At 46.8% G+C, this 25,142-nt stretch overlaps 1 protein-coding gene across 1 annotated transcript in view; it reads left to right on the forward strand.

Annotated features, from left to right (window-relative positions):
- LRRC9 (leucine rich repeat containing 9) overlaps positions 1-24,900 on the forward strand; it is a 77,096-nt gene extending 52,196 nt beyond the window's left edge. The window contains exons 26-33 of the mRNA XM_054971950.1: positions 1,994-2,133; positions 3,696-3,832; positions 4,426-4,643; positions 5,899-5,967; positions 7,905-8,030; positions 19,860-20,043; positions 21,275-21,450; positions 24,085-24,900. Of these exons, the coding sequence (XP_054827925.1) occupies positions 1,994-2,133; positions 3,696-3,832; positions 4,426-4,643; positions 5,899-5,967; positions 7,905-8,030; positions 19,860-20,043; positions 21,275-21,417 (1,017 nt within the window). The 3' untranslated portion in view covers positions 21,418-21,450; positions 24,085-24,900. The remainder of the gene's footprint in view (positions 1-1,993; positions 2,134-3,695; positions 3,833-4,425; positions 4,644-5,898; positions 5,968-7,904; positions 8,031-19,859; positions 20,044-21,274; positions 21,451-24,084) is intronic.
- Positions 24,901-25,142: the final 242 nt, after the last annotated feature.

Raw genomic sequence — 25,142 nt, forward strand, 5'->3', positions numbered from 1 at the left:
GGCATACAAGCAAATTTGCCGCAGCTAAGCAGGCCAGCGCCAGGACGGGAGACCTTCTGGGAACTCCATGATAGAAGAAAGGGTGGGGGAGAAAAAACCTCAGGATTGTATCACGGCCATTTCAGCTTTGCTCATACAGTCGTTTCTGGGTTGCATATGAAGGGGAGGATTTTAACCCCACCAACAGATCTAGGTGGTCAAAAGTTTGTCTACCTGCTGCAGAGCTTTGCTTTCCCCTCACGACCTCTGCCTTTCCTTGGGAGCTGGCAGCTTCTCACGGATGGAGATTTGGACTTGGGCTTGCAGGGGTGTGGGTTTACATCCCAGCACAGATTTTCTGTGCAAACTGCTGTAGGTTGATGGTTGTTTTGGATTTTCCGGGCTGTATGGCCGTGGTCTTGGCATTGTAGTTCCTGACGTTTCGCCAGCAGCTGTGACTGGCATCTTCAGAGGTGTAGCACCGAAAGACAGAGATCTCTCAGTGTCACCACACTGCTGTAGGTTGTTTTGTACTGAGAGCTGGTAACGTCGTAGCAGCTGGGACACCGAGCGGTGAGTCAGTAAGTCCCCAATTCAAATCTAAACTCTGCTCTGAATTCAGAAGGTGGCATTAGGCAAGCTGTTTTTGGTTCAGCCTCCCGTCTTGCAGTATGGGAGTCATAATGCTGATCTGCCTCACAAGGTTCTTGATTACAACAAGGAAAGTGTGTGCAGGGCTTTGAATAACCGAAGTGCTGGGCGTTATCATTAGAACAGTGGCGATGCCTTGATGTCTTCATCGCATGATGCTGATTTGGAGTGCTGTCAAGTCATAGCTGACTATTGGCAACCCCTCAATGGGTTTTCAAGCAACCCTGGACTTCCTTGGTGATCTCCCATCCAAGTATAACCAGGGCCAATGCTGCTTAGCTTCTGAGATCTGACAAGATCAGGCTAGACTGGGTCATCCAGGTCAGGGCATAACGTTACACAGGATGGGCATATCGACCCCATTTATGTTATCGTATTGCTTCCTACAAAAAACATAAGAGTGGTTTACCTAGGGAGTCTCACAGTGCCATGCTGAGCAGAGTTCCATCCTTGACATCAATGGCCTTAGAAAGGATGTCACTTTTCTTAGCACCGCACTATCAGACAGTCTCCCATTCAGGGTTAGATCCACTTTGCTTCAGCAGTCAAATCTTTTCTGCTTCTTCAGACCTTCTCTGGACCTTTGGGATGGGGGGAGAGGCTTGCACAAATTGGCCCCATTCATACATTATATTGTACATGAATCACCCTAAGAAGATAAGGCGAGATGTGAATATTTTAGATAAATAAACAGGAGAATTTCATCCATTCATGCTTTTTATAGGCGTTACTGGGGGGGTGGGGAGAAGACCCATTCCAGTGCACAGGTAAATCAGTCCTATATGTCAGCCTCATTCCTTGCATCTGTAAAATGGGAGTGTTCGATAGCAGTCTACCATCCTAAAGCTGTAACGGGATGAATCCTATATAGGCTGTAAAGTACTCACCCATACGTAGGAAAAGTAGCAGCCTCTTGAGTCTCTAGAGGCAAAGGATGGGGGCAGCCCTTGCTATTTGCATGGAGACGTGGCCATAGCAAGGCTATGGAAGCCATGTCTGAGAAGCTTCTCTTTGAGCTTCAACCAGAGGTGGACCTTGGAGGTCCTCTGGTGAACCCAGGAATGAGTTGACCTGAGAAGAGCTGGCGGGTACCAGTAACCATATGAGTCTCTTGGCTCAAACCGAGGTGGTGATGATGTGGGAGGAGGCCACAGCAAGTCAGCGGGTCCAACCTGAAGAGCCCCCATGCCCATGCCATAGGGACCTCTTGGCCGAGCCTTCCTCCTGGACTCTTTTAACATTGTAATCCACCCCCCGAGGTCAACCACAGGTTTACATTAATTATATTACTGACATGGTGTCGTCATAATACAGTGGACCTGAGCAGAATGTGTTTCATGTCCCCCGGCTGATTTTTATGCAGGTACTCTGCCTCAACTACAATCACATCGAGTCCATCCTCCCCAGACAAAAGCACCAGAACCACCTGTCAAACAGGCAGCTGCTGCATCAAAAAGTGACGTCCAGTGGCTACGGACAGCAAGGGGCTTACAAAGCCAGCAGGTATTGTCTGAATTCCAACAAGGAAGTTGGGTTGCAATCAGCAAAGCGGCCTGGAGGGAAGAGTTGAATTTTCCCTTCCCTTGCTCTCGTTCACATCAGCCTCCCCCTGCCTCTCCCAGACTGCTTTTTGAGGCTAAATCACATGTTAGGGGATCTGACCAAAAATCCCCAAAGAAGTGGTGGGTGGATGCGCTCAGTGCAATGAACTCTTGGCTCTCAAGAAATGAGTTTTTACGCTTCAAACTAAGGTGGGTGACTGGTAGCAGGTGAGAGGTACGTAAACCTGAGATTTTTAGTGCATCTCTGAAAGTCCCATGATGACAGTTCCTCTGCAGTTATGGAAAACAGAAGTCTTGGGGGGATCGGAGACCATCTGGCTGAAGGCAGGAGGGAACGATCTGTCAGAGGGACATAACAAGAGTCCTCCTGGATCAATCCAGTGGTCTGTCTAGTCCATCCTCCTGTCTCATGCAGTGACCAGCTGGTGGACCTGGAGGGCACCAAACATAGGACAGAGTCGAAGGCCTCCCTCTGATGCTGTCTGCTAGCCCTGGGTTGCAGATATTTGCTTCCTCTCTATCTGGAGCCTCCCTGTACTCACCATGGCTAGCCATAGATGGACCTCTCCTCCACAAATCTGTCTAATACCCCTTTTTTTTAACACTTGTGTTCATCCATCTGTCCGCTGGCAGTGAATCCATACAATTAAATTACTCATTGAGTAAAGAAGCATTTCGTTTTGCCTGTCCTCAACTTCAGCCTCAGGAGGGACCCGTTGCTCAGAGGATGAGCACAGCATTTCAGTGCCTTCTGTGGGCTGTGAAGCCCCAAGCGACTGTCCTGAGCTGTTGGGCACCGAACCATCGCTGCTATCTCGGCGTGTTCCCTTGGCCGCATCTCCAGGCTGGCTGCCGTGTCCTGCATCAAAATGACCATAAATTCCTCAGCGTGTCTTGACTGCGAAGAACCAGAGCTGCAGTTCCCGTTTCCAGAATGAGCTCCGCTTGGCTGAGCCCCAAATTTTCTTAAGTGAAGTGGCAGAACTATTGCATTTGGAGGTTTTGTTTTGCCTTCCCAGCATATGGCTGTTGCTAAGGGGGTCATCATAAAACTTTTACTTAATAGAACCAAACAGCTGTTTCCAGCTGTTTCTTCTTTCTTCCATTAGGTGTTCTGTGGGCAAAAGAGTGTCTTTCCATGTTTTTGATGGAGGTTCACAGTATGGATTCAGTCCCACCTCAATCTATTATTCTTCCAAAAGTGCAAGATTCAGGTCCAGTAGCACCTTAAAAGATTAATTAGTTTTCCAGGTTGTGATCTCTGACTCTCAAAAACTCATAGCCTGGAAATCTACTTGGGCTTTAAGTTACTACTGAATCTGAATCTTGCTCTTCTACTACAGACCAAGATGAAACCAACTTCCAAAAATGTAGCAGGGCTGGGTGGTTATTTTTTTTTCTTTTAATACTCGCGCTCTGGAAAAGAATTTTCTTTTGTGCACATTAGACATGGGAGTTTATCACTGAGCTTTATGCACTGACCAAGCCCCTATTTTGCTTTAGGGACGGGGGATTCAACGACAGCTTATCACCAATAATGCAGAATCTAGAAGTCCTTCATTTGGGCTACAATGGGATTACCAACTTGGCCCTGCTGCAGATTAGCAGGCTAAAAAACCTGAAGTACCTGTTTTTACAGGGTAAGTAAAGAAGACCCAAAGACTTTTGTTATCGTTATCCAGGGTTGTTTCCGGGGCCGTTTTCACACTGCTTACCGGCCCCGAAACATCGCGCCAAGCTCCCGGAACGACAGCGTCCTTCTGGCGCGATTTCGCACAAGAACTGCAGTTCTGGCGCCGGTACGCAGTGTGAAAATGGCCCATGTGTTTTTATATGCTACTGGCATTCCATTTCATCTTCTACGTTCTTCTGCGGACACAGATCTTTGATCTCAATTTGATGGCACTTGGTGGGAGAAGGAAAACTGCTTCCCCCTTTCATTAGTGAAATTTTAGGATCCAAGCCATTGTCTTGAGAGTCGGCATGGCTTATTGGTGGCAGTGTCAGACTAGGATCTGGGAGGCCAAGGTTCGAATCCCTACACTGTCATGGAAGCTTACTGGGTGACCTTGGGCCAGTCACATCAACTCAGCCTAACCTACCTCACAGGGTTGTTATGAGGATAAAATGGAGGAGAGCAGAGCCATACGCGCCACTTTGGGTCCCCGTTGAGGAGAAAGGCAGGGTGTAAACGAAGTAAAGTAAAATAAATAAATACATCTTGGTCCAACAGGCAACGAAATCAGCCAGATCGAAGGTCTGGAGGGTCTGCAGCTTCTGCAGGAGTTGGTGCTGGATCACAACCGAGTTAAAATGATCAGTGAAAACTCCTTTGCCAAGCAGAGCTCCCTGCTGGCTCTTCATCTGGAGGAGAACCGCCTGCGAGAACTGAACCATTTGCAGTCCTTGGTAAAGCTACAGAAGCTTTCCCTTGGCCTCAATAAAATCCAGGTATGGTGGATCTGACTCGATATGCTGGATGCGGAAGGCCCCAGTTATTTATTCTAGTCTTCTTGCTGTTTTTGCAGTGGATCATGTTTCACAGTCATTTTGGCTTGTTCTAGCAATAATGAACCCAATGAAGTAGTAGTTAAGAATTACCAATTGGGATAATTCATTGTGCTGCTTTGGGTATCCAAAACCATAACTGTGGAGTAGGCTGAAAGGTCACCTTGAGGGCCACATCCACAGTTCCCTAGGACCCTTCTTGCTCCAAGTTGGATGTGGCATATGAATCTCTCACACTGCTTCCAACTTTGAAGATGCCTCTCCCAGCTAGGGTTCCCAACTCTGCCGTGGCAAATGCTGGAAGATTTGGGGGACAGTGCCTGAGGAAGGTGTAGTTCAGGGAGAATGTGATGTCACTTCCACATGATGCTCTGGGCACTGTGATAAAGACCATAGAGACTAGGGGGAAATCCTAGAGTGTCACTATGTGGAGGCCATTTTGTCTCTGACTCCTCAGTTCCTCAGGGGTGGGAAATTGGGGGTGAGGGCTGATAATTTCCTTTCCCAGATGGGTAAATAGGAGGCCTGCTCCCAGCTCAAATGGGGAAAAGATGCCCCTAGGCCAAGGATCCCAAACTTTTTTCAGCTTGTGGGCACTTTTAGAATTCTGACAGGGTGGTGGGCATAACCACAAAATGGCTGCTGTGGGATGTGGAGCCATACACACATGGGAAGCCCAAGTGCAGTGGAGAACAAGGGTAATTTTTAAATATTGAGAGGAGAGAGAGAATAAAACCAGCACTGTGGTGGAAGCTGTTACAGAAACATTATTTTAATTTGCACAGCCAATCAGATCTCCAGTGGCCAATCAGAAGACCTGCTGAGCAAGAGCTTTACTTGGCCCCACCCACTTTCTAAAAGCACCTAGCGGGCACCAGGAAAGGTGTTGGCAGGCACCACGGCACCCAAGGGCATCACATTGGGGAATCCCTGTCCTAGGCCAATAGGCTGGCCTTTCTATTCATGCTGAGAACGGTACCAAGAATCCTTTCTGGGAGAAAGGAGGCTTAAAAAATGCTTCAAATAAATAAAAGCAATTTCCTGCAGCTTCCTCCAAACTGCAGATCTAAATAAAATTGGTCCTAGATGATCCCAAAAGAGCTTCCTAAAAGAGGTCTCTGCAGGTGGTTCATCGTAGTTTTGCTACCAAGTTTCACCAAGCTCTTGTATTGCATTCTTTTTTTTTATCTTGGGACAGGATTTATCAGAACTTGAAAAACTTGACTGTCTTCCTTGCCTTAAGGAGCTGACAATATGTGGAAATCCAGTGAGTATCCAATCCCCCCCACTCCCAAGATTACACAAAAGCACATGTTTCCTATTACCTCTCAATCTGGTAACTGCTACTCACTATGTTCAGACTGAATTGAGGACAGACACTGATCATCTTGTATTGGGCTACATTATTTTAAACACTTTTTCGCTGTCTTTCCACCTTCCTATGCTTTTGAGCTTTTCTGTCTGCCTGTATTCTTGCCTGGAGCAAACCAAAGGATAGGCAGTTCGCTGGAATCCCATAAAGGGAGAAAAGCAGGTCATCTCTGTTTCCTTGAGGCTTCTCACTTGGTCCCAGAATTGCTGCCTCTGGGGCTCAGCGTCGAACAGCTGAGTCCTTCAGATGGAGTTCCAGAGTATCGTGGAGTTTTCCTACAAGTCAGATATGAGGAACAGAAGTATTGTGGGAGTAACTCCTGCTCTGGGGCGTTATTTTAACCTGTATTTTCTCCTGAAACTTGGCCTTCACTCAGCAATGTATCCAATATTATCTATTTTAATCACATACTTTTAAATATATGTGTAAATTATTTTAAAAGATGGTTATGTTTGTAACGTATATAGGATTGCCAGGCCTCCTGCTATGGCAGATAACTGCCTGTTGGCAAGCTGTATTGCTCACGGTTACTCAGAGAAAATTTTTTAAAATAGCTGTTGTTGTGCACAGTGTAACATCACTTCTGGAAAAAGCCCAGAAGTGATGTCACATTGCTCTAGGAATTGCTTATTCCTAGAGTGACATGACATCATTTCCAGGTTTTCCTGGAAGTGACATCATGGCACATGCTAGATTGGCAGCCCTGCCCCCCACATGTCCCCACTCCCAAGCTCCCGCTGTTTGCCAGGAATGGCCTGACATCCCTAGTAGAGATGGGCACAAATCAGAAAAAAAAACAACCATGTGGTTTGTGGTTCCTCAAATTTCACGAACCACAAACTTTCATGAACCTGTCCCCGGTTCACGAACCAGTTCATTTGGTTCGTGAAAACATCACATCCAGGTCAGAAAATCATCACTTCTGGGCCAGCAGAAAATCACTTCCGGGCCAGCAGAAGGCCACTTCCAGGTCAGCAGAAGGTCTACAGGAAGTCTATCCCCTGTTGCCTAGGGAACTGATTGATCGTCACCAGGCTGTCTACAGTGACGAACCAAAAAACGAACCAAATGAACCAGCCTAAAGTTAGTGGCGGTTCGTCAGAAATGGGAACTGATGAACTGCTGGTTCTCAAACCACGAACCAGCCTGGTTCACCATGAATTTTGGTTCGTATTTCGGTTCGTGCCCATCTTTAATCCTTAGTCATATATCGATTGTTGTCACCTATCTTGGGCCCTGACTGTGTCTGGAAAAAGGGTATACATATATTCTAAATAAATAAGAGGAGAGGTAGCAGGGGCCTTCAAGTGGAGATGGGATTTTCACCTACTCCATGGGTCCCCTTATTATGGTGTTGTAATGGATAAGAATGCCTATTAGCATGCACAGAGTGCCTTTCCCCGTGGCCATTGTGACCTAAACCACCTTGGACAAGATTGACTGTCTGAGAGAGCAGCTGAAACCTTGCTCTTTGACCTCTAAATTTTCGCTTAACCATTCTCATAATTTCACCAGCCCTCTGACCTATTTCACCTCTTCCTTGACCGGCTTGCCTTTCTTTGGGCATTGGGGAGAGGGCGGGACCCTTTCCTCCCCTTGTTGTGCCATTCCAAACCCCTTTTAGCTCTCCTTGTTTTAAAAGAAGCCGTTCCTCGCAGCTGCCGTGTGACTGCATAGAGCACCTTAAAACAAGTCGATGCTCATGCATAATCTAGAGCCGCCCTTAGCAAAGCCTGAAGTAAGACCTCCGGAAGGGATGTGAACAAAAACAGCTCAATAATTCACTCAGGAGCTCACCAATGATCCCCCCTCTCTTCCTTCCTGCCCTCCAGGTGTCCCGCAAGATTTGCCACCGCCCCCTACTGGTGTTCCGCCTTCCCAGCCTTCAAGTCTTGGACGGAATAATGATCAGCTCCGAAGAGCGGGCAAGAGCTGAGATCCATTTATTAGAACAGCAAGTAAAAGCACAGTTATTATAATTAACAACTGTATGGGCCTCGTCCTGTTTGGGGGGCAGCCAAAACAGATTTCCACAACCCTGCCTGCGCATGTTCTTTTCCGTTTTGTCCTCCTTGGAATCCAGCATGCTCTTGCGCATGCATTTTGGGAGCCGCTGTGTTTCCTTACAAGGGCTGCTCCTGCACCTGCAGCCCTGCAGGGACAGAGGCAGGAGAGGCGAATGGAGAGAAATTTCTCCCTGCGGTCATGTGGTGGGATTCAGCATCACCCCATGAAGTTTTGGTGGGTGGTGGGTTTAAGGCAGGCGCAAGGAAGCATTTCTTCACACTGGCATAACAGGCTGACCAAGGTGTTGAATCGGGAGTCCCTGGTTCGAATCTTGCCATCCCATTAGGTGGCCCTAGGCAAGCCATTGTGGCTGCTGCTTCCATGTGCAGGTTTTGTTCCACCCTGGCCAAATCCAGGCCTTTGATCAATCTATTTAGACTGGCAGCAGCTCTCCAGGACGAGGTCTTTCACATCTCCTACTTGCCAGTCTTTTTTCAGGGACTGAACCTGGGGCCTTCTGCATGCAAAGTGGATGCTTTACCACTGAGCCGTGCCCCATGCCCCCTTTGGGAGCATCCACACAACATCAAAATGTTTTTCTTCCCAGGTTTTCCCTGTCCTCGGTATGTTTTTTCCCAAACCTGCTTTCCTACAATGTTCTTGGAAACAGTGCAGTCCAAGCATGCCGTCGTGTCATCTGTATGGAAAGGTGTGCATCGTCAAAGACCATGCCCACATCAATGCCATTTTCCTGCCGGTAGTCTTTGGCTTTCTGAAGGCTTTCTGTGGGATATATATATACTTTTAATGGTAATAGCCAGGGGGTTTTTTTGGGAAAAAGAGGTGGCAGAACTGAGGAAGAAACACACAGGATTCTTTGAAATAATATTATTTTCACGCACTATTGCCGAGTATTTTCAAGAGGTGCCGGAACTCCATTCCAACATGTTTCCGCTGAAAAAACGCCCTGGTAATAGCAATCGCCAATGTTTTTTTAAGCCCTTAGCTCTTCACTGCAGACATTTTTCCCACTGCACCACGAGAAGGCTTTTCCCTGGTAGGAAGCGCACAGAAAATTGCGTGGAAGCTCCCCTGCCAGTGTGAATACCTCTGATAGACACTGCCAATGAGAGCAACGTGCAGAATTCTCACTGTGGGGAAACAGCCTCTCTTATCCTCAGCCCCCTCCATCTGCAATATGTGGGGATCGTAATAGCCTACTTTACAAGGCTGTTGTGAAGGACACAGCAAAGTAATGTCCGTGAAGCACTTTGAGCATGGAAGCTCCGAGTGTAGTAGTTCACACAACCCTGCTGTGTTCTGCCCGTGGTCTGTACATCTGCCCAGGGCGAGGCACTTTCTTGTGATGCCGTCTTGTGCCAGCAAGAAGGTGCTGTATGCCCGGAGAATGCCCAGGTGCTAGCAGAACAAAATGGTAAGCTCCACCGCACAACAAATGATGAACTGATAACGCGTTGCTGCAAGGTTCAGTCACCTGGTTTTAAAATTTAGATGGCTTTAAAAAATTTTAAAAAATAATTATGTAGGGTATGTTTTCTCCACAACTTTGAGTTTTGGTGGAACCTTCATGTTCAGAGGTAGTGTATCTCCAACTAGTAGGAAGGCACTTTCTGGATGACCAGCTGTTGTATTGTTGCTCTGCTAGGCAAACCCAGTTCAAGTGATTTTGTCATTCCAAGCAGTCTTCTTACACTACTCAAGACGCACTCCAGTGGCATGTTCTTAGACTGCTGCTGGCCAGAGGGTCTGATCTAAGTCCCCTGTAGTGTTGCTAAAGGCACTGCTCCCGGAACCTGCCAGCAGCAGTGTGAGTCCACGTAGTGTGATGCTTATTGCCTCCCATATTGCCAGTCACTGGGAGCAAGCCAAGCCCATAAAGTGCATTCATGCCTCCCCTTTGTGATATCGCCCCGAGAAATGGCCTGGAGGCCTGGCTGGAGAACTTGCCCCGCTTGCTTGTGGGCCCCCCAGCAGTAGCTGTTTGGCTGCTGTGAGCATTTGGATGCTGAACTCGATGGAGCTTTGGTGGAATCCAGCAAAGATCTAATATTTGTCCCATCCACTCACTTGAGACATCCAAATTCCCCGGGATGGCATACCGGCCCCCTTTCCCCGTGTGCCCATTACTTGCTTGGGGTTATCAGCTTTTACTTATTTAGAACATGTTTATGCCAACTCTCTTGAGGTGGCTTGCAAAATAAAGGCAACTTTATACCTCTGTGGAATTTCCAGTCTAATCAGTTTGGTCGAACATAAGCCAGCTCACTCCATTTAAAGCAAAGGACTTCGAACCATGTGCTTGTAATGGGGTTTTTGTTCTAGAGGAACCAGTTCCCCATGCACCATGACAACCGTATTCAGCCAGAAGCAACCAGCAGAGCTTAATTGGCAGATAGCAGGATAGGGCCAATTGCTAATGGGGAGGGAATTGTATGTGGCTGGGAAGGAGAGGAGGATGGGAAGAAAGGGGTTGGAAGTGGGATTTGGTGAGGGAGGCTTTGAGTCTCTATACACGAGACGCCTTGGCGCATGTTCATCAAGTGTAGGGAGACGCAGTGTTAGCCAGGAAGTGTAGTTTAAAAAGACATAGCCAGTGGAGATCGCTCCTCAGAGGGTTTGTTAATTTCATCTTTGCCTCCCCAAAGGCTCTGTCAATTTCACCTCTCCAGTCTAAAACTGTGTGGGATCGCAACCAGAGGGCAAGGAGGAATGGAAATGGGCTGGAGCTGCCTTCCAGAGCCAGGCTTGGACCTGCAGAAGTTATAATGGGCATTTCAGAGCTCTTTCACACAGCTCCAGTGTATGGCAAAGCCTTTGTCCTGCTGCCAGCTCTATCTTTTTAAACTACCCTTCCTGACTACCGTTGCAGCTCCCGACACGTATTCTTCACATGTCAGATGTCTCATGTAGAAGAGAGACTGTGACTGGTAAATGAGGAAGGCTAGGAGCTTGTGCTTGTTGGTTGCGATGTTAACTTTCAGTTCTTCCACTGGACACAGCAATATCGTATTTATTTATAAGCATGCACCTTACTTGGTAATTTTTCTTTTCATTTGCGCTTCAGGAAGCAGGTGCAGTCCAATGATGCTTTCCAGTCCAGAGCTTTCCTGTATTGCAATACACATGGTGTGGTTTTGTATATGCACACACGGGTTTTGTGGGGGGGGGGGCTTGCGGGGACAGCCTCCTGCGTGCATCAGTTTGGCTTATGGAACCCCACATGTGTAGGGACCATTGGATTAGAGCACCACAGTATAATGGGCCCGTTTCTTGAATCTAAACTACCCCTACAAGTCCTAGAATCGTGTCTTCTGTGATTCTGCAAAAGCACGGGGTTTGACACTGAATGCACAACTCAAAATCCTAACAATCTCTGCATCGTTGCGGATTTTCCTGGCTATATTGCCGTGGTCTTGGCATTGTAGTTTCTGATGTTTCACCAGCAGCTGTGACTGGCATCTTCAGAGGTGTCGCACCGAAAGACAGGGATCTCTCAGTGTCAAACTGAGATCTCTGCATCCTCCCCCTTTTCTATTTTTTATGGCAAGCTTCTAGTCCTCATTATAAGAGAAAGATGCAAAAGGGTGTGGCCAGTGAGTGGCTAAGACGGTGCCTTGAACAACAAATTGTTTACCCCTTAACTAACCAAAGCAGGAAAAGATTATGCATATACCAATGTAAATAACAAAACAAAGCAATATACAGCTCATCGTATGCATTTAATCTCGAGTCATCTCAATATAATATAATGCCAATTTGCTGAATTTGTATAATGAATACAGACTGCCAATTTTTCTCTTTATGGATATGGGTTTTCTTGATACAAAATGTTTCTTTCGAAGACCCATTTCTGTGGGAGAATGCAATCCCCCTCTCCCCCAGCCGCTCACACATGCCCGTGTGTGTAATTTGACCATTACATTATTGCCACAAAGATGTGTTTTTTTCTTGATTTGTAATAGTAGGATCTGAATCCAGTAGCATCTTAGAGACCAACAAGATTTTCAGGGTATAAGCTTTCGAGACTCAGTGCTCCCTCCTTCAGAGACCATTTTTCAGATTCTTCAGATTAAGAAGGGAGTTTTGACTCTTGAAAGCTTACACCCTGAAAATCTTGTTGGTCACTAAGGTGCCGCTGGACTCAAATTCTGCTGTTCTACTGCAGACCAACACAGCTACCCACCTGAAACTTGATTTGTAAGTGTCCCGGTCGAGACTTACGCCAATCCTTGCCAATGTTGCATAGTAGTTAGCATGTCAAACTAAGATCTGTGTTCCTATCTGCACTCTTTCATGGAAGCTTGCTGGGTGACCTTGGAGCAGCTTCTCTCTCTCAGCCTGATCTTCCTCACAGGGCTGTTGTGAGGATAAAGTGGGAATGAGAGAACCACGTATCCTGCTGTCAGCTCCTTGGAGGAAAGATGGGAGAAAAACGTACCAGCTTGTGATATGCTTTAAGCAGACATGCATTGGATAAAAGTCTTTGCATGTTCATGGTAGTTGAGGCAGCCCTTCGTGCCAACCCCTCAGCGGGTTGCCACACAAAGCAGACACCGTTTTTTTCCCCATCACCTGAAACTACGGTGCTTTGTATACAAGATTCCCGAGTGTTTGCAGATTGAGTGGCTCGCATGTCGGTTGTGCTTTATTTCCAAACTGGCCTCTGTTTCCGTACATCGGAATCACTTAAAAAATAAAAGACATGGCCACATTAGCGCAGCTACAGGGAGGTGTGTGTGTGTGTGTGTGTGTGTGAAGGGCTCCCTCTGTGATGGGGGTCTCTGTTTCGGAGCGAGCCTTGCTGGAGCGGTTCTGCCTCGTTGGGCAGAACAGAACTGTGGCATTATCATGTTAGGCTGCTGACCTGTAATGACAAAAGGCCCTTCCGCTTTCCTCTGTGAGATCCCACAGAAGAAAGTAACTGAATTGGCACCTCATTTGCTGCCGGCATCACCGGAGATGGATCCAGGGCATTTGGGAGACTGGAGGCGGAAAATCTATATGTTACTCACCCCATCTGTCCTCAGATAAATTAAAATAATTGCCAATTTGCTGTCATTTCCCCCTCCTACACATCTGCTGCTTGAGGCAGGCCGCCTTACCCTGATAGAGCCAGAGGAGTTAGCTGTGTTAGTCTGCAGTAGCAAAATAGCAAAGAGTCCAGTAGCACCTTTAAGACTAACCAACTTTACCGTAGCTTTTAGGTCCTGGCCACAGCCTGGTGAAACACTCTGTCTAATGAGACAAAGGCCTGGCAGGACTTGTTATCTTTCCGCCGGCCCTGCAAGACGGAGCTGTTCCACCTGGCATATGGGCAGTGCTAGGCAGAGCCCCCTGGCCGGCTGATGGTGGAATAGGCCCTCCTTACTACCAATACCCCCATTTAGTAATCTCCTTTACTGCTACGATGCTCTGGAGATGATTAAGGCTGGGTCGGTTGGCTTTTTGTGCGGCTGTGTTCATGTTTATATGTATTTTAAATTGTATAATTCTGGATGTTTTTATGGTTCTTAACTTATATTAATGGTTTTATGTATTTTAATTTGTATGTGTTTGTAATTTATTTATTTACTTACTTAAATTTATAGTCCACCCTCCCCAACCAAGTGGGCTCAGGGCGGATCACAACAATTTAAAACACACTACACAATTCATCAGCAGTAGCCATTAAAAATATAAATAATATAATCCGCCCTGAGCCTGCTGGTGTGGGGAGGACGGAATATAAATCAAAAGTAATAAATAAAAAAATAAAAATAAGCTTTTGAGAGGCACAGCTTTCTTCATCAGAAGAGAGCTGTTGCATCTGACAAAGAGAGCTGTGGCTCTCAACAGCTTATGCTTCAATAAAGTTGGTTTGTCTTAAAGGTGCTACTGGACTCTTTGCTATTTTGCTTACCCTGATAGACACCATCTTTCCCTGGGGGCCAAACTGACCCCAGGATGCACTCAAGATTAGAGCCAAAGAGCAGCCAAGTCACGTTCCACCTCTGGAACACTCTTCCTTGCTTCTCCTTGTGAACCCTCCTGTGCCAACCAGAAAGCTACTGGGGTAGGGGGGTAGTTTGCAGGGGATGTGTAGGACAGCCATGATTTGAATGTGGACTCTACTTCTGGGGCAACTTGTGACTTCGACGCAGAGCAGAGAGACCTCATTCCTAGAGAAACAAGGAGAGGCTGATGGAAAAGGCAGGGCCTGGTGGCATCACATGGCAGGCTATCATTCTGCTGCATTACTTTTCATGTACAGAATGCCCCCTCTCTTTTCAGAGCAGACTGAAGTTGAACCCCATGAAGACGGAGGTCCTGTACTTGGGCCATGGGCGGGGGTAGATATGGGGATCCAGCTCCTGGCCTTTGAGGGGGCACCACTTGTGCCCATTCCATCAGTCAGGAGCCTTGGTGTGACACTGGATTCCTCCTTGTCAATGGAGACCCAGGTCAAGGCAGCTGCCCAAACTGCCTTTTCCCATCTCTGGCAGGCCAGGCATCTTGCCCCCCTGTCTCTCAACCCATGACCTAACGACAGTGATCCATGCAATGATCACCTCCAGAATAGATTACTGTAACTCGCTGTTCGCAGGGCTTCCCTTGGGTCTGACCTGGAAACTGCAGCGGGTCCAAAATGCTGCTGCTCGTGTCCTGACAAGAATTCCATTCAGGGCACATGTGACTCCAACTCTGCATTGGCTCCCCGTGGAGTTCCAGATCAGGTTCAGGGTTTTGGTTCTGACCAATAAAACCCTAAATGGACTGGGACCAGCATACCTGAGGGATCACCTCTCCCCGTATGTATCTCAGAGCCGAAACAGACGAGACGAGTTCCCTCAATTCAACCTGGGTTGAATTGCCTCAAGGTTTGACGGGAAATGTAGGCATTTCTCCTTCCCGTCGCTCAGAGGAGGAGGGGGGAGGAGGAGGGCTCCTCTCGCCCGGCCGCCACCGTTCCCAAGCACGAGGGACTCGAGGAGCCTGGAAAGTGGCGGGGGGATGCTCTTAGGCTGGGGCGTGGCGGCGCTCTTGCTGCAGCTGCCCCCCCCAGCCTCTTCCTCTCGTCCTCCTTCCTCTCGGCTTCCTTCTCCAGCAGCGAGAGAGGCGGCGGCGGCGAGCAGCAGCAGCAAGAGCGCCGCCGCTGCTGCACCCCAGCCTAAGAGCATCCCCCCACCACTTTCCAGGCTCCTCGAGTCCCTCGCGCTTGGGAACGGCGGCAGCCGGGCGAGAGGAGCCCTCCTCCTCCCCCCTCCTCCTCTGAGTGACGGGAAGGAGAAATGCCTACATTTCCCGTCAAACCTTGAGGCAATTCAATCCAGGTTGAATTGAGGGAACTCGTCTCATCTGTTTCAGCTCTCAGAAAGCTCTTAGGTCTGCAGGTAAACACCTACTGGTGGTCCCTGGTCCCAGGGAGGCTCGGCTGGCCTCAACCAGGGCCAGGGCATTTTCTGTCCTGGCCCCAACCTGGTGGAACTCTCTGTCAGAAGACACTCAGGCCCGCCAAGATCTTATATCTTTTTGGCGGGCCTGTAAGACAGAGATATTCCACCAGGCATATGGTTGAGGCCAGCACGGGATCCATCTAATTAGCCTCCCTGCCGGTCTCCTACCAGTGGGGGGGGCACATATGGTTCATCTACCCCCCATGCTATGCTTGGGGAGTTAGAGTTTCACCAACCCACACCTCCAACCCTTTTCTTCCTTGGTGTATGGTGGGCAGCGAAATGGGGAAGGGTGCCCCATCTGCTGGAATACTGAAATTCATATTTGTACTGAGATGTTATTTTATTGTTTTTATCCATTGTAATCCATTGTAATTTATTTATTATTGTAACCCGCCCTGAGTCTGTTTGCGGGGAGGGCACGCTAAAAATCTAATCAATCAATCAAAGTGCTCCCGCACGGAGACTGTGATCCAGTTCAAGTGCTATTTCAGACTTTGTTTCCAAGTTTTCCAGCCCTACCAAGCTGCACCCGTAAAACCGACTCCTATGGACGAAGTCCTCCCCCTCCCCAGTTGGCCTGCCACATTTCCACTGGGTCTCTCTCTACGCAACCAGTGGGGAGAAGTTTCAAAGTCACATGGGCCACATCTGCTTCACTGAGGGATTTCAAATAGTTTAAAATAATAATAGTAATAATCATAACTGCGCTTATATACCGCTCTTCTAGAGAGATTAGTGCCTCACCCAGAGCGGTGAACAAGTTGGTGTTATTATTATTCCCATAATGCAACTGGGGAGCTGGGCTGAGAGGAGTGGCTGACCCAAGGCCACCTACTGAGCTCGTGGCAGTAGTGGGATTCGAACCAGTAGAGTGCTGATTTAACCATTTAACCACTGTGCAATAGCATTTGCAAGAGGAATGGGATCCTTTTTTTAAAAAAAACCATGTTGCTAAAGAACCCATAAGATGCTAAAGTGGCATCAGTTTCGAGGGGGTGTGTGCTCTAGTTCAGAACCAATCGTTTTTGTAGGCTTCTGAAATGGGTTCCGTTATCTTAAAACACGGTATGCCAAGGAAAACATCACAAGATGTAGCAAAGCATGATGGGGTTTTTGTGGCTAGCAGTGCTGAAGAAAACCAAAGACCATTCCAAAAACTCACAGGGAATTTCACATGAAGGAACTGCAGTTTTATGATGAGCTGTGAAGGAAATCACGGCCTTGGGGTTTCCCACTTAAATATTTTGTGAAAAAGAAGAGACAAGGCCTGATGGGAATTGTAGTTTCCATCCCATTCTGATCTGCAGAGGAAAATGGAGCCCCGTCAAGTTTCATCAGGCCTTAGATATGTGGGTGAGTGTCCTTACAAAAATAAACTGGGTTGGAGCCAGTGGTTCCCTTCTTCTAAGTGAGGAATCTTTGGAGGGAAAGTCCCTCTGTTGAACAAAGGACTCTGGTAGAAGAACTCAGTGAAAGAAAGTCTCTTTCCTCCAACAGAAGATGCCTTACTTAACAAAAGATAACCCATTATCACAGCAAAAAAAGGATGGGGAAATTTGTAAAAACTGCCATATCAAAAATAAGCTCGGCACTGAAATAACATATGCTTTGCCTTATCTGTAGATTCTGGATAGTTTATAAGTAAAAATATAATTGGAACCTGATAAAAATCCATCAAAGTAGAGCTGCCACTTCCCTGGTAATGGTGGAGGACTTCCTGGTAATGCTCCCTGTCTCCTGCCTTCAGTGTAATGGTGGGAGGAAAATGGGAAAGAAAAACAGCACAAGGAAATTATAGTCACTTCCTGTTTCAGAACAGGAAGCGATATCATGATGCCCTGGGAATATCAAAATCTTTATGGTAAAACCATAGAATTAAAAAAAAATCCTAGAGTGTCATTATTCCAAGAGGACTCTCCCCCCCCCCCCCCACATACACACTGCCAAATGCTCCTGTGGATTGCCAGCCAAGAGCTGGGCCGATTCCAGACGGCCCTCCCCATGCCGAAACGTCGCACGTCATCGCGCAGAAAACGCGAAATATCGCGTTTTCTCGCGCAAGTTTTGTGCGACGTCACGCAAAACTCGCGCGAGAAAACGCGATATTTCGTGTTTTCCGCGCGATGAAGCGCAACATTTCGGCATGGGGAAGGCCGTCTGGAATCGGCCCAGGTGTCCCTAGATCAAAGACTTTGAATAATGTAACAAATCCTGAGTTATTTAGCATCGAAATACAAAAAAATCTGGCCTTACAGCATCTTTCAAGGCCTGTTGGAACAGGCACATGAGACACTTCCCCCCAAAAAGACTACGTTGCCAGGAGTTGAAATACAGAGAGGCCTTTCCGGGAATTATGGGCCATAGCATTGGGTCACAACTAAGAAGGCCCTGCTCTTTCCATCAATAGAGGAGAACTCTGGGAAATGGAGGGAGCAATCTGAAACAGTCCCATTTTATTCAGTAAAATTTCATTTGTTTTTATGTATTTCTTTACATCCTATCCTGTCTTAAAAAACATTGCACAATTTAAACACATGATAAAAAAAAGAAAAATACATCATAGAACTGATTAAAAACAGAGTTAAAGTACACCCATAAAACAGTGGGCAGCAAATTAAAACACGAGGAAGGAAGAAGGGAATGCTTGATGAAACAAAAAAAAGGTCTTCACCGGCGGGCAGAAGATTGTTTCGGGTGGGCAGCCATGTTGGTCTGCAGTAGGACAGCAGGACTTGAGTCCAGTGGCCCTTTAGAGACCAACAAGATCTTTAGATGGGTACAAGTCTCTCGAAAGTATATACCCTGAACATTTTGTTGGCCTCTAATCAAATCCTGGTGGTGGAAGATGGTGATATTAGGGGAAGAAGATAAGTCATATTCTAACAGTAAGTTTTAGAAGCAGCTAAGTCATATTCAAAGGGGTTCGTTTTTAAAACTATGCTCTTGTCTAAAGGTCTCGAGGCATTTTGCAAAATCGGAAGTTAAATCAGTAAACAATCATTCAAAGTTTATAAAACCGATTCCATTGAAAGGGTTAAAAGAAAGAGTTGAATAAGAAGCAACATCGTTAGTTTAAAGGATCAGCAGTGAGGTAAAATAGGAATTAAAACAGTTGTTTGGCAGCAAATAGCAGCCGATGAGACTCGTTATGAAGCAATGCAACTGTTACGTGCAATAAAACCAATCGAGTGAAGCAACATCAACAACCAACAAATGCCTGGACATAAAGGAAATTTTTCACATGGGGCTGAAAGGTCAATACGTTTGACACCTGGGTGGATGATTGTCGATGACTAGCAACAGAGCCTGTTTTTATTAAGGGCCCTAGAAAACGGTGCAGCCTCCGGAGAGATGGGACAGCTGGCTTGGCCAACCTGCTGCTGCAGCATCCTCTGGAGGCCGTATTGGCCACGACACACTTTTTATCCTGGTGCTCCTGCGCAGGCACACCAGGACAAAATGTGCAACGTTGGCAACGCGGTTTGCCTTTTATGTTTAAGGATTACCGGGAGGGCTTTCAATAAAAGGAGGTGCCACCACTGAGAAGGCCAGTGGCTACCCAGGTCACAGCTGAAGGCACACAGTGATCATGAGCATCAAACCCTAAGTTATTCTAGTTTTTCAAGCTGAGAACCAGCCCTCTGAATTGAGCCTGGAAACAAGCTGGCAACCACTGGCATTCAACTGGTAAGATGCATTCCCTGTTGCCGGCTCCCACGAACAGTATTGCTGCTACATTAACAGTGAAATCCTAAGCAGAGTTACACCAGTCTAAGCCCATTGATTTCACATAGATCCCACTGAGTTCCCCCTCCCAAAAGGGGAGGTGAAATTGACAGAGCCTTCAACAAGGCAAAGATGAAATTAACAAACCCTCTGAGTAGGGATCTCTGCAGTATCCTGTAGAGAGGTGAAATTGACACTTAAATTTAAACTATGCTTCAATCCAAACTACGCTTCCCGGATAACGTCGTGTCTCCCTACACTTGAGCGTCCTCATGTAAGAAGTCTCATGCAGTGAGACTCTCAGAGTTCTGTGTTTCCCAAGCTGCAGCTTTGGGCAGGGGAGGTGTGCATCCAGCATAGTTTAGCCCTTAGCCATAGGCCCATACGCCACTCTTTTCTCAGGTGAGTTTTAAGGCTGTTCCTGCATTAGGCAGGGGGTTGGACTAGATGGTCTGTAAGGCCCCTTCCAACTCTCTGATTCCATGAGGTTTGGCATACTTACCCCCTAGGTAAGCCCAATTTTGCTTTCTTCTGTGTTGCATCAAATTCCTAAACCTGAGTCCTCTTCCTCTTTTGCTTCCTCTTTTTATTGCGTAGGTCCTGCCTATGGCGAATTCGCCAATAGAGTGCGTGTTTCCTGGACTGCAGACTATGTTGCCAAAGCCGTGTGCTGTGAGAATAGCCAATCTAAACCTGCTGAGTGGCTTCAGTCATTTACACGTCCCAGAGTTTGTAGCCCCTCCAACGGTTGACGATGCTACAGGGAGTGAGAGTAACAAAGGTGAGTGAAAGCCAGTCGGCGTCTATCTTACATCTCATGCAGACTGCCTGTACTTTTGCCCTGGTCCAGAGATTTCTTATGGAAGTGGTGGTGGTGGTAGTTCCCTGGGGTGCTGTTGAATCGCCTCTGATTGGGCCACCTCCCAGTACAACATGGTCCCCTCTCCCAAGAGAATGAACAGCATTGGGTGGTGGATGTGTCAGTTCTTATTCTCACCACTCTGCCTTTGGACTCCACCCAGTTGTCCTACCCCTCTTCAGAAAAATCTTCCCAGAATTTCTTGCAGTTTCTTAGTCTGGGACATCCTGAGTGGGTGAGATGAAGTCACTATTGCAGGGATTTTAAGAATAACAACAGCCCAAGGGGGAGGGGGGGAAAGCATGCAGTGAATAGCCTGTCCAGCTTCTAGCACTTTGGTTGCTTTTCATTGGAGACCTGGACCCTGCCTCTAGAATCTGAAAAATTGTCATTCCTCATGTATAAAGCACTTTGGAGATTTGGCCCTGTACAGTGGTGGACTTTTAAAAAGGGGTATATGGTATTTAAAAGGACAGGACCACTTCCATCAGAGGACAGCTCCTTGGGGTGAAAGAAGGCTTCACGCTTTGGTGAGCTGGGCGATAGGTTAGAAGGTGGTGTATTCTGATTCAAAATCAAAAAGAGTCCAGTAGCACCTTTAAGACTAACCAATTTTATTGTAGCATAAGCTTTCGAGAACCACAGTTCTCTTCGTCAGATGCATGGAGGGCAGAAAGAAACTGGTCAAATATAGAGGAGGAGAGGGGAGGGGAGGAGGAGAGGAGGGATGTAAACAACTCCTTTGATATGGAGATGCAAACAGCTCCTTTTGATGTGGGGATCAGTTTGCTTGTGTAAAGGTTCAAAGGAGTTTGCCGTGTTAGTCTGTAGTAGCAAAATCAAAAAGAGTCCAGCACCACCACCAAGACCATACAATTCCACTGCAGCACAAGCCTTCGATAACCCTCCATGCATCTGACGAAGAGAACTGTGGTTCTCGAAAGCTTATGCTACAATAAAATTGGTTAGTCTTAAAGGTGCTACTGGACTCTTTTTGATTTTGCTACTACAGACTAACTCGTCTAACTCCTCTGGATCTATTCTGATTCAGTTTGCTATCTATGGCATGTGTTGCTTTCCCTACCCTGACTCCCTTCCCCTAATCTAGAAAGTTAAGGTTGGAGAATGCCAGTTAATGCAATTTCATTTTCAGCTAGGAAATCTAAGAATGCAGGACTAGGCCCAAGCAGTCTTCGGAGTGTCCATGCAGAAGTTGCCCTCAGGCAGGCCAAAGGTGCTTCAGCGACTCTTCCGAGCCACGGGACATCGCCAAGCGGTCCTTCCCGAACGACCTAAGCCTGCCCTCTAATCCCAACAAGAGAAATGAGGGTATGCATGCCTTTACCTAGCAACAGTTCCGATTCTCTTATTTCCCTCAGCATGGTGATTTTATATTTGGAAGGTTCTCACACATCAGTCTGAAGACATGAACAAATGTAATGCACAAGAGTATGTGTGATAGAATTGGTGCAAAGACAGACCCTACGTGGCTCTGCAGGTCTTGCCGTTTGCTAGTTTTTCCCGCTGCGCTCGTTCTATGCACTCATGTTCCCAAATCGTCAGCACATATTGATGTGGTCTGTACAGCCTGTCCTTGCCCCCTCACTGCTGCCCCTGCCTTTCCATTGCATTAGCACGGAATAGACAAGGTGAGATGAAAATCTTCCCTCCCCTTCCCCCCCCCCCCCACACGGCCTGCTAAATGAAAGAGAGTATCACGGTAGAAAGCCAAAAACAAAGAATAAGCCATGACAAGCTAACTAAGTTAAATCTTTATACCACTATCAGCCAACAATCATTTATACAGAAGCGTATCAATCAACCTTAATTTGGAAGAAAATGTGCCAAGGGGTACATCTACAAATGAAAATTATATGTGGAAGGCAAAGCATCAGAAAAGTCAGTATCACTTTAACACAACCATAGTTAAAGCGCAAAGTGCCATGTAAACATGTGTAATATTCCTATGTTTATACGAAGTGCCAATGCCTATTCCTAACAAATGTAGAATTCAGTACCTCCTCCCCCGCCCCAGGCCTGGTAACACCTGCTTGCTTCACAGCCTAGCGCTAAAAAAAGAAAGTCCACTAAAGAGTTCAAGGGCAGAAACAGTGCTTAACTCTACCATTTTGAAGTGGCGAGGGGGGATTGGTTGAGGGGGCTTTGCTGGTAGGCACCCCACCGTTTCCTCGTTGAGTCAGAGCAAAGAAGGTTTTTCAAGGGGAAAGCCTCAGAAGTTCCAGAAGCCATGCTTGAAGTGAGCAGTCTGTCCAAAGGCAGGGCTATCCTTCTGACTACATGGAGCAATATTCCTGTATGGAACCCACCAATGTGACATACGGCTCTAGATCCCATTCTGCAACTTACGCAGTACAGAGGAAAAGCTGCTGTGAGCCAAAGTGGGACAGGAGTTGGTGTCAAATACTATTTGTTAATTCTTTGTTGGTCACCTACACATTTTAGGCCAGAGAATAAGAGCCAAAACACACGTTAAGAAATACCTTGGTTCAGCACGTGTTCTCTTACCTCAAGGTTTGCCGGGATCTGTAGGCGTCCTGGAAGCTTAAAGTTTAGCATTTACAGAGCAGCAGGGAGGGAAATACAGGCGCCTGTATTTCCCTTCCCCTTTCTGCTGCTCTGTAAATGCTAAACTTGTTCTCTTACCTCAAGGTTTGCCGGGATCTGTAGGCGTCCTGGAAGCTTAAAGTTTAGCATTTACAGAGCAGCAGGAAGGGGAAGGGAAATACAGGCGCCTGTATTTCCCTCCCTGCTGCTCTGTAAATGCTAAACTTTAAGCTTCCAGGACGCCTACAGATCCCGGCAAACCTTGAGGTAAGAGAACACGTGCTGAACCTAGGTATTTCTTAACGTGTGTTTTGGCTCTTAGAGTCTGTCTACACATGACATCTGACATGTGAAGGACACATGTCGGGAGATGCGATGGTAGCCAGGAAGGGTGGTTTAAAAAGACAGAGCTAGCAGTAGGGCAAAGGCTTTGCTATTTACTTGAGCTGTGTGAAGGGGCTATGAAATGCCAGAAGGGACACTTCAGCCAATTAGAACCTCTCCAGGTCCAAGCCCGGCTCTGGAAGGCAGCTCCAGCCCATTTCCATTCCTCGCTGCCCTCTGGTTGCGATCCCACACAATTTTAGACTGGAGAAGTGAAATTGACAGCCTTCGGGGAGGTGAAGGTGAAATTAACAAACTCTCTGAGGAGCGATCTCCGTTGCCTCTGTCTTTTAAAACTACGCTTCCCTGCTAACTTTGCATCTCCCTGCACTTGATGAACACATGCCGAGGCGTCTCATGTCGACAGACTCTAAGAAACCAACATGCAGACATCTAAAGCTATTTTGCATGATTCTGAAACAAACTGGACTTGATAGAGTATGTGAGGTTCAGAGAATGGGAATAATCCTTGTGCCTTCTCCAGCTAGAAAGAGCAGCCCTTTTAATACTTACACAGAGCTTTGTGGGGGGGAACGTGCCCCTTTTCACCCGTGGGCATGACAGTGTGCATAGCTCCAGTGCCTCCTTCAGTCTAGTGCTGCTTACTTCTGTGTCAGTGGCCTGTGGCTTTACCTGTGTCATGAACCGGAGGGTGCCCATTGAGCCTGCAGTGGGGCCAGAGCTCTGTCAGTCTACCTTTCCAGGCCTCCTCCACCTTCGGATTTTCAGCCAGAGGTTCCTATGAGAATGTGAATGATAGCTCGGAAAGTGTGAGCAGAAATTTGCAGTGGAGCACGTTTAGCCTTTCCTGCTGCACCGACCCATCATTGGAAGTTGGACTGTCTTGGCACTATAGCAACCGCTTGCTACTGAATCGTCTTCGCAGGAAAACCCTGTGGAAATAATTGCGCCAGCATAATGGTCGTGCAATATCCAGTGATGTGCGGAAGCAGCTCAGGTTGCATTAATAATTTGTGGCCGTTCTGCTTTTGACTGTCCACCTGTCTTTTTCAGGAAACTGGGCAAGACTTCCGGACCAAATATTGTGTAAATAGCTGACCTGGAATTTTAACCGGGGTGATCGCTCCACGCGTCTGAGTTACGCCGCAGAATGTTTTGTTCCGTTTCACGTTTTTCTATTGCAGATCACAGACTTAAAACCAATGAGCGGATTAGGTTTCTTAAAGCTGACGAAACATACGTTTTTATGATCAGAATATCCTGCAGGAAATTCCACTCATAAACGCAAATGACGAGAGACAATCGGTTGCACGATTCTTTCCCTGAGCCGTTCAAGGGTGTTTTTATTTTATTGCAAAGCAGCCTTCGGCAGTATCCAGTTTCACATGGCATCAAAATTCCTCCCCTGTCCAACCCCTTTCCCCACCCATGAGGGAAAGGATATGAGATTTATGGAGAGAAAAACAGCTGCGGAAAATGCAATTTTGAGCAGAAAAATGACAGAAAGGGAAAGTGTTATATAGTCTTTTTTCTCTCCCCCTTTCGCCCCAGTTCCTCTGCTTAGATTGACCATCTCGAGCACTGCTTTGCAAACAGAAACACAGCAGAATTTCATCATTGATCTTTAGACTGATACGTTTTAACCACTGTATTGTGTATCAATGGACACTTATCAATGGATTTGGAAAGTAATGATCCAGGGAAGTGAATGTTTACAGTAGATTTAATGCTGACAAATAGATCTGGATTCTCCATTGTTACTATTGTATTTTTATTGCTCAGCAGTTGTTCTTTAATGGTTCTAGGAGAACCATCAGTAATTTCGGTACAGTATGTGATGAAAAAGATAAATGTAAAGGAAAAAAATTAATAAAAGACAAGGCATACCTGGAATGCAGTGGGGGCAGAGGATCGGATCTGATTTGGCCTTCTGTAATTCCACACTTGGGGGAACTCGAATTGAATGAATTTATGGTTTTCTTGTCTGCACTTGAAAAATGCTCCGCTGTGGAAAAGGCCATAGTGAAGTAATTCTCAGGAATTTAGTGGAGCTTGCCCAGACATTTTTTTAAAAAGAAATTTCTCCCCCATTCCCAGGGAAAGAGCATTTC

The sequence above is a fragment of the Eublepharis macularius genome, chromosome 2 (assembly GCF_028583425.1).
Source record: "Eublepharis macularius isolate TG4126 chromosome 2, MPM_Emac_v1.0, whole genome shotgun sequence".
NCBI classification, from domain to species: Eukaryota; Metazoa; Chordata; class Lepidosauria; order Squamata; family Eublepharidae; genus Eublepharis; species Eublepharis macularius.